Below are 9912 nucleotides of genomic sequence, written 5' to 3'. Positions count from 1 at the left end.
GAACGTTTTATCGCCTAAGTTGGTAAACTGTCAACCTTTACTCTCTGTCAAAATTCGCTCAGAGCGCATCAACAATTTACAATTATGTAGCACTTTTTCAGTTTTGATATTTAACCTCCCTAACGGGGATAAATTAAATAATATTCGCCCAGAATCAGGCAACAGTAACTGCATTTTTTATCTCTTTTCATTTATTGGCTTTATATACTAAACCTAACAGCCAGCTACAAATACATTAGAATACAAATTTAAAATGGAAACCTGCAACCTGTATTCCAGTCAGTGAGCGGGTCAGGGATGGAATGAATGAAGCCCCCATCTTGCGGCGAGGATAGGAATTGTGCCGGCTGCCGAAGCTTGTCGTATTCCTCTGGGGCAATGAATAATGACTGACAGAGGAAATGAAATTATAGTGGAGAGTGTTGCTGGAATGAAAGATGACATGGAAACCCGGAGTGCCCGGAGATAAACCTGTCCCGCCTCCGCTTTGTCCAGCACAAATCTCACTTGGAGTGACTGGGATTTGAACCACGGAAACCAGCGATGAGAGGCCGACGCGCAGCCGCCTGAGCCACGGAGGCTTTAACATTGGAATACAAAATATGAACAGTAAATATACACCGAGAATGCATACACACATATGAATCTTCCATAATATTGTACTTGGATTTCGTAGCTTCAATAGTTCTGAGTCCTTACGAAATACATACACATACACAAAAGAACAAAATTGTAAACACTGCAACTGTAGTATGTTTAGTTATTTTTTCCATTGTTGCAGCACGTCTAACTTTATAGTCTTAAATCGGTGTCTGTTAAGAATATGGCATTGCATTATACACCTCTGGTTGTTGGGATGATAAAATGCACTGTATGTTGAGTGGTAGCTGGATGTTAATTGAAAGTGAAGTTGTTATTAACTGTTTCCCCTGTACATGGCACGAGGAGGTGATGTGGTTGAGGTCAGCGATTGCATGGCGATCACAGGAACAGCAAAGCGAGTTTAGGACTCCTATCCGGTAGAGATGGTTTGCAAAACTGCCGTGACTGAACGTCATGCGAATAAGAGAAATAACGTACCGGCGCCAAGCATTCCATTTCGAGAACGAAGGTGAGTGAGGAGGGTATGATTGTACTGCAGCATATTGTTTTCCCCGTTTGTTTTTTTAAAATTCCTTTCTTCTTCAGTTTGCGTTCAGGAACGCTGTTTAATACGTGGCACATAATCTCGAATTGGCACTGGTGAATCTAAACGTTGGCCCAAATGCGTTGCTGCTCTAGCGAGCCGGTCAACATATTCGTTTTGTTGGATACCTTGAGACGTGTAAGTTGTCGAAATTTATGAATGATCTGGATTTGATAGGCCGTTAGTTTGTATGTAGTAGGTGACCGTAGATTCTTCAGGACACTGAAAATGTCAGTAATTGTAAGATCCGCTGAAGGTTTAACATTTAAACTGTATGCTAGAGCTTCGCAAATAGCGACAGCTTCCGTTGTAAAAATAGTCCAGTCAACTGCATTTTCTGCAGCCTCCAATAACCCTCCATTACTGCATGACTCAGGACAGAGTGGACATTGGTATAGATGACTCATTGTCTGTTCTTCTTCACAGTCACACTGTGTTGGTTCTTTGAAATAGCCTCATTTGACAAGGTTGTCTCTGAATTTGCTGACACCTGATCGTTTTCTGTTCAATGATCTCCAAGTTAACCAGGTGGTAAAAATTCAGCAGCCCAAAGTTGTTCTCTGGCTCTTTGCGGAGACGTACTTAGTGCTGAAGTTGAACTGAGGAAACGTTTCCTGGATGTTAGCCTAGATCTTGGTGGATGATGACCATGGAATGGGTGTAACTGATTCATTTTAGCCTTCTTTCTCTCGGTATCTGCAGCTACGTTTCGCCATACATCAGACGATACAATACCTGCCAAGCAATAAAACTTGTCTATAGGTATTGGTTTTGGACAGGACAGGTAAAGATAATTCAAGGACTTTGGAATTTGTGATAATCTTTCAAGTCCAAGTCCAACTAACTATTGAGAATTGTGTTAATAACTGGTACATTCGATTAATATTAATATAAAACAGATGATTAGAGATTGAACAGAGAAATAATAACGTAAACTGAATGTTGGAGTTACGTTGATAGATGGCATTTTGAAAAGTATTCGGCAATACGGCAGACTAATAGAACTACTGTAACAAGGTAGTTCCATACTATACCTTAAGCCTATGTACCTAATGGCTCTAGACTTCAACGGAGTTATATTGTCTAGGATAGCTTAGGTACAATTCAGTTCCTGGCTGACATGTATCACATCCTTTCCTTCCCTCAGTTTCCTGCTCCACATTCCCTTAATAATGTTAAATAATTTTGCGATTCTCCCCGGTGCATCCATTCTCTGTTCAATAACTTTACAATTGTATACAACTGACTTTCGTTCTCAATTTTCTTTACATCCTCCTCATCTATAAATTTCTCTCGTATTTGTTTTGTCATTGAACAATCTTTTATCAGGTGTGCCCATCCCATTTCTTCAGAACATAGTAAACATTTATTATTTATTTTCATCTCTGTTTTGTCTGTATGCTTTATTTTTATGTATCCCCATTAACCACCATATTATACCCCTCATTTCCTTTTTTGTTATAATCTCTACATTTATCCTCATTCTCCCACTTACATTACAAAATTCTTCTAATGACCTCTTACTTCTACATTGTGCAACAATACATTGCTTTTTAATATCCTTAATTCTTAGAACTATTTTTTTACATATTCTCATCTTCTCTACACAGTCCTTTTCCAGTAATATCCCATTCCTATCGTTTTCAAAATGTTCCGTACCCCATCCACCCAGTATCCTTAGTTCTGATGTTTCACTTGGTGTTGATATGCAATCTGTAATACTTCGCCCCCTTCTCGCAACTTCATTCTCAGCCAATACCTTATTATCCTTTTAATAATATCCACTTGCAGACTTATATCTTTGCACATCATTCTCACTCCACAGTTAACTGTAAAACTGGGTAGACCCATAATTATTTTACCAAATCTACTCGTAATTGTATCAAGTGAATCAACCCTCCCTTCAACTCCCCAAATTTCCGCTCCGTACAACACTCTAGATTTAACTACTGCATTAAAAACATTTTTATACACTCTGTAGTCTGTGTTGGGCATCTTATTCTCCAGTATGTTAATGGCTGACAGTGCACTCATACCTTTTAGTTTCGATCTTTTTATTTGTCCATTTCCCATTTCCACTTAATATCAAACCCAAATATTCCACTTTCTTGAAAACTTCTAACCTCGTCTCGCCCATCCACCATTTTTCATTCTTTGACAATTTATATCCTTTTTTGCACACCATTACCTTGGTTTTCTGTGCACTAATTTTTAAATTCCACTCTTTACAGTAATTTACCACTACATTTATACTACCCTACATACTATTTGGGAGTCAAAGTGAGCATAAGGATGTCGTCAGTAAAAATGAGACCTGGAATATCCTGGTTCTCAAGACTTGGGTAAACCCCTACCTCAAAAACTTTCGATTGAAAGATAGCATTAATAAACAGTAAGACAAGTGGTGACAACTTACAACCCTGTTTCAGACCTACTTTAGAGAATATTTCCCCAGCCTAAAATTCCAGCGTGGTTTCATTCAATTTCTATTTGTTTTACGGCACACCGACACAGATAGATCTTATGGCGACGATGGGATAGGAAAGGCCTAGGAATTGGAAGGTAGCGTCCGTGGCCTTAATTAAGTGCCGCCCCAGCATTTGCCTGATGTGAAAATGGGAAACCACAGAAAACCACCTTCAGGGCTGCCGACAGTGGGGTTCGATCCTACTATCTCCCGGATGCAAGCTCACAGCTGCGCGCTCCTAACCGCACGGCCAACTCGCCCGGTCATTCAATTTCTTCTTAACATCACTACTTCTACTACTGCTCTTACTAGAGTTCATTATCCACAAGTGAATTTAAATTACAAACACTCACGAAAATAAACTCCTAATTTATATGCACATTACAGACTACATACAGCCTAAAGGTTTGCCTGTCACCTCTGTGATGATAATTCAACAAATATGCAAAAAAACACACATATCTGTTTCATAACACTATATGTAGCACGCAATTTGATATTTGTCAGTTTTCAGCAGTTCAAAAGTTTTATGAAAGAGACGTTTGTAAAACAGTCTTAAAAACCTACAAAATTCCCATGACAATTTTGTAAACTTGTAGACCTTTATGAAACACGAAGTTGCCAATATGTAAACCTGACGATTTCCTGTTTCCTGTAAAATTGTAACTTTTATGAAATAGGACCCAGGTCTCTCTTGGTCTCTCCCTTCATCTTGCGTCTTGAAGGTTCCATCTGAGGACTTATTTTTGATGGCATCTTCCTTCCTGCATCAGAAGTGTGCATTTTAAGTGGCTGTTCAGATTTTAGATATGGTGGCACTACCCCCTTCCCCGTTCATCAGCCATCTAACATAACACTTCCACAAGAGATACTGTTTAATCTTTAGGTACATTTCTCAGCATCCGTAAGAGCTAGACCAATCAAACTCAGAACACTTATTTGTTTAAATGTACAAAGAGGACTTCCAAAAGTGTTTTCCCTAAAATATGAATACACTACTAACAACCTCTCCAAAAATTGATGGGAAAATATTTTCTTTCTGACACCTAACTTTAATAGGGTAAAATAATATTGGATGCACTTGTAAAACCTTTAATTCAGGTACCAGTGTCATTAACTCAGACAAAAGGAATCGTGACTCACAAAGTAAAATCTGTGAAAATTGTACCTGAAATTGTTAGTTAAAAATTAGCCATGCTTTTCAGTGTGAGCTCAGTTCATGTAACTCTTAAGTTCTCCAGTCAGTGGAACAGTAACTACAGCCCTAAAACAAAGCTGTAAAAATAACACTATTAAACAAAGAATAACATGTTTTATCCTTGAAAAAACATAATCAGATTCTATCAAATCACACTTTTTTCCCCATTTTCATACCAGGCAAATTATAGGGCTGAACCTTAATTAAGACCACAGCTGCTTCCTTCCCACATCTAGCCCTTTCCTAGCACATCGTCGTTATAAGAACGATCTGTGTCGATGCGACGTAAAACAAATTGTAAAAAAGAATTGGATTATGAAAGGTTTATCCCCCTCCATAAACAAGAAGCAAATAACTATATAAACAACATAGAAGCGGAGCTCTCCCACTTCCACCCCCATTCAACATGTCCTGCGCAATTGTGCACGAGCTGTGGTAACCCACGATACTGCTCCCATTAGAACAGCGTAGCGACACAAGATACAGTGCATAACAGTCTTGTTTGTACACCAACTTATTGCAACGAAATAACAGTTACACTTTTGTATACAATTATTGTGTTGTATTTTATTGCCCATATCGTAATCGATACACTAATAAACAATGTAAATAATAAAAAACAGATCTGTGATCTTACAATTTAACACATATACAAGCAATGTACCAAAGCCGAGCGTTTCATCGTGCAACAATCTTGTTTGTACACTAACAGAAGAAAATGAAAATTTCACTTAAAAACACTTGTTACCTTGGCTTTAATACCGCGATAAGTATCCTCTGGCCTTGAGAACTGCCTTGCACCTTCCCTTTATGGAATGAACCAGTTTCTCACATCTTTTTGGGTCGGTTTTACCCCATTCTTCGTTGACTATACTTCTTAACCGCTCTAGTGATTGAGGTTTCCTAGCATGAACCCTTCTTTTTAGATTGACCCACAAATGTTCTATGGGGTTCAAGTCAGGGGATTGGGCAGGAGTTTGCAGTTGCGTTGGTACGTTCCATATCGGCCACTGCTTGCAAATATCAGCTGTGTACTTGGGGTCGTTGTCTTTCTGAAAGATGTAGTGAGACCCCAATTCCATTTTTACTGCACTTTGTTTGACGTTGTTCTTTAAAATGTTTAAATAACCCCATCTGTCCATGATGCCATTGATGATTTCGATACTTCCCACTCTACAAGACGATATGCACCCCCAAATCATAATTGATCCACCTCCATATTTTACGGTGGGTAGCGTATTTGCAGGTTTATTGGCTGTTTTTACATTTATCCATACATAACTGTTTCCATCCGAACCATATAGAGATATTTTTTTGGGGAAGCTGACCAAATAACTTTGTTCCAGAACGTACAAGCCGTCTTTTCATACTCTCTGCAAAATTTCATTCTGGCTTGTTATTTTTCCTAGTAACAAATGGCCTTTTCCGTGGTCGTCTACCGTGATAATCATATTTTCATAGTACCCTACGAACTGTCTGACTAGACATTTTCTTCTTCGTACTTTCTTCCAGCATTATGCGGATCTTTGGTGCACTTAATTGTGGATTATGTTACTTGTTTCATAATACAACGTTCATCTCGCCTATTCAGTATCTTTTCTTTTGCTTTTCTTGGCAAAGTCTTTGTGGTTCCTCTATAGCTGACTTTGTTCAACACACAGTGTATTGTGGAATGCGATTTATTTACATTGCGTCCGATTTCACGCAGATAATACCCTTGCAATCCCAGAGATACAATTACATTTTTAGTTCGTCACTTAACTCTGTTCTTTTACCCATTATGTAACACACGGCCTGGTTTACTAACTGCAAAACTATACACACTTGCACAGCACAGATACACACCATCTAACTAGGTGTGTTCCCGAGCGAATACGCGGTAATGAACATGTACAAACAAGACTGTTGCAAGCACATAGGCCAGTGCACAACATGTTTCTCTCCTATTCTTTTAAAATGATGTACCGAGACTTTTGATCGCTAACATCAAGTTCTCAACACCTTGTGCAATAACTTATCCAAGTTTCGTGCATTGGTTATGTACTATTTAGAAATTATAAAGGCATTATATCTGCTAAGTGGGGTGTACAAACAAGACTGTTATGCACTGTATGTGTGAGGAAATTTTGCAAGGCAGGAATTCCAGAAATTGTAAAAATGTTTGTGGGAAATAAAGCGTGAGAGTGTCTTGTTTCTCTCTTTCCTTTGAAATCTTCTTCAAGTGTCGAAACAGCGAAAGCTCCACACTAATTCCTGCTACTTCTTTTTTCTCCTCCTTCCTTTAGATTTTATTTTATTGCATCCTTTCACCAATGAATAGGGCAGCACGTGGATGAGTTACGTGGCTCTAAACCATTGTATGGGAACGTTTCCAACGTCCTTCCGTAAGAGAAAAACTGTAAAGACCGCTACACAACTAAATTACAACTTGGAGAGTTCCTTGAGGGGAAAAAAATGTACAGTTAGTCTTGTCCAAGAATAAGACCGAACATTTGCATAACTCCCTCGTATATTGTATCCCTGTACATCAAAACACTTTTTTTTATTAAATTTGTATTTGACATTCGGCAAGTAGCCAGCAGGCAGCAAAATATCATGTATAAACACACAAAGTACATACCATATATAAAATACATGCAACGGATGAAATATCTCAAGACAAAGGTAATACAACTCATTCTATTCACTTCACAGTACACGCCAAAAGTACCTTCGGCGATAAATGTCTCATTTAGATCTTATATTCTTTATAAAATATCAAAGCCATATTAACAACAGTGCTGCTGATAGTAATTATTATTATTATTATTATTATTATTATTATTATTATTATTATTATTATTATTATTATTATTATTATTATTATTATTATTATTCGTTTACGGCCATTTCAGACCACGCTACGCAACAATCACACATTACTTCTTTGCAGCCCAAAGTCTTTGCATTCTTCCTCTTGCAGCCTGCCTTCTTTCCTCTGTCCATCCCCTGTTCATTTTTTGATTGTCATGGAAACCTCTGAAGATGTCGATCACGAGTGGGAACTGTGTTATTCGCGAAGAGTTGGCGTTAAGTCTTTCGAACTGAGTTTCGAGGATCTCCGGTGAAAAAATCTATATGACGTTCTCCGTGAAACAAAAAGGTTATAACTCGAAAAGTATTACACATACAAGAATGTTTTCAATATTATTTTAAAGATGAAGGATGAATGTACAAGACGTGACCATGGTAGCTAACCTAATGCGCGTGACGTCATCACAAGATGGCCGCCACATTTAAGGTATGTTTTTGGCAGCTGAAAGCAAATACAGTAGAGACAATACGCGACACTTCCGGATTTAGCCTTGTTAAAATGGGTGACAATTCGCAAGTGGCGCTCCTAGTGGCGTGACCTGGAAATTCACGCTAAATTCAAATATCAATGGAAATTTATATATGGAAATGGATAAATAAATTACTTCTAGAAAGAAAGTGTTACCAAGATATTAACTTCAAAGTTGCTAAAGCAATTCTGGATAAATGAATGAAGAGTTATTTAACACGTTATTATTTAAAGACTGAAATTAGACATATAGACAAGATGTGAAATGGACTGCTCTGAAAGGGCTTGATCTGTCGTTTATGCATTACTTTTTTAGCTTTAGCATTCCTGCCTGAACTTTTACGGCTAGATTTGTCTTTTTTTCTCATTTAAAAGCATTGTATAATCACATTGAAACACTTGTCAATAAAAATATCGGTACATTCCTTGCACACATTATTCAATGAATTTACATTTAAGAGCTGACAATTTTCCTTTTAACTTGAAGCCTACTAACAGAAAGAAAATCTATAAATTTAGCCTAAAAAACATTCAAACTTTCGCTATAAGTAATACTTGCCATTACATTAGGGTAAAGAAAATTTGCATCATTATAATCATTACATTTCGTAAATCACCCATATATTCTTCAGTGCTTGACAACGCATTACGGCATTCCAAATGGGGTAACTTGTCTCTAGCACTAAAATTCATCATGGTAGGGTCTCATCCTCGCAGACACGACTATAGGTATCAACTCGAAATACCTGCCCCTCCGGAGGCCGCAATGATGATGATGATGATGATGATGATGATGATGATTATTATTATTATTATTATTATTATTATTATTATTACATCCGGGAGATAGTGGGTTCGAATCCCACTGTCAGCAGCCCTGAAGATGGTTTTCCGTGGTTTCCCATTTTCACACCAGGCAAATGCTGGGGCTGTACCTTGATCACGGCCGCGGCCGCTTCCTTCCAACTCTTAAGCCTTTACTATCCCATCGTCGCCATAAGACCTATCTGTGTCGGTGGGACGTAAAACCAAACCAAACCCCATGACTCAGCAGCCCCGAAGGGCCATGGCCTACCGAACCACCGCTGCTCAGCCCGAAGGCCTGCAGTTTACGAGGTGTCGTGTGGTCAGCACGACGGATCCTCTCGGTCGTTATTCTTGGCTTTTGAGACCGGGGACTCCGGGTAAGAGGCAGGCACGCTACCCCTACACCGCGGGGCTGTAAAACCACTAACAAAAAAAATTTTACTGCTGATGGTGGAACTGTTGAGGTCCAAACCAACCTCTGGGCTGAGAACTCAAGATACACAATGATATTTTAAAGTTAATCCATTTTTTCCAATTACCAGGGAGTGTACCTGTGACTCCACGCCCTTTCAATGATGAATAACCAATATAAGAAGAAACACGTGTCTCCACACCCAGCTATTTTTCTCCCCTTTCTTCACAAATCATTGGTGTCCCATTAACCTCATGTGGGTAGCTGCTGTTAGCACAAGATTGCTATTAAGATATTCCACGGCGCCGAGTTGACGTATCAATGCCATTTACTCACTCTCCATAAAGAGTGAGGTCGCTCTTCTTGACCGTTCTACACAACTCACCGTTTGTCGAGCACGTGATATTAACCCTTCAGTGACTAAGAATTCTGAAGGGCGAGATGATGGCAGAAAAGTCACAAGTTAAGAGTATGGTTTCGGTCTACGGGGACTCCACGCCAGAATTACTTGATTAGAGAA

At 38.7% G+C, this 9912-nt stretch overlaps 1 protein-coding gene across 1 annotated transcript in view; it reads left to right on the top strand.

Annotated features, from left to right (window-relative positions):
• Positions 1–1056: 1056 nt before the first annotated feature.
• LOC136883115 (hornerin) overlaps positions 1057–9912 on the top strand; it is a 137665-nt gene continuing 128809 nt past the window's right edge. Inside the window, exon 1 of the mRNA XM_068229598.1 lies at positions 1057–1111. Coding sequence (XP_068085699.1) covers positions 1057–1111 — 55 coding nt within the window. The remainder of the gene's footprint in view (positions 1112–9912) is intronic.

This window comes from Anabrus simplex, chromosome 11, assembly GCF_040414725.1.
Source record: "Anabrus simplex isolate iqAnaSimp1 chromosome 11, ASM4041472v1, whole genome shotgun sequence".
In the NCBI taxonomy this organism is placed as follows: Eukaryota; Metazoa; Arthropoda; class Insecta; order Orthoptera; family Tettigoniidae; genus Anabrus; species Anabrus simplex.
Note: the sequence above shows the minus strand (reverse complement) of the source record. Positions and strands in the feature narration are given on the sequence as shown.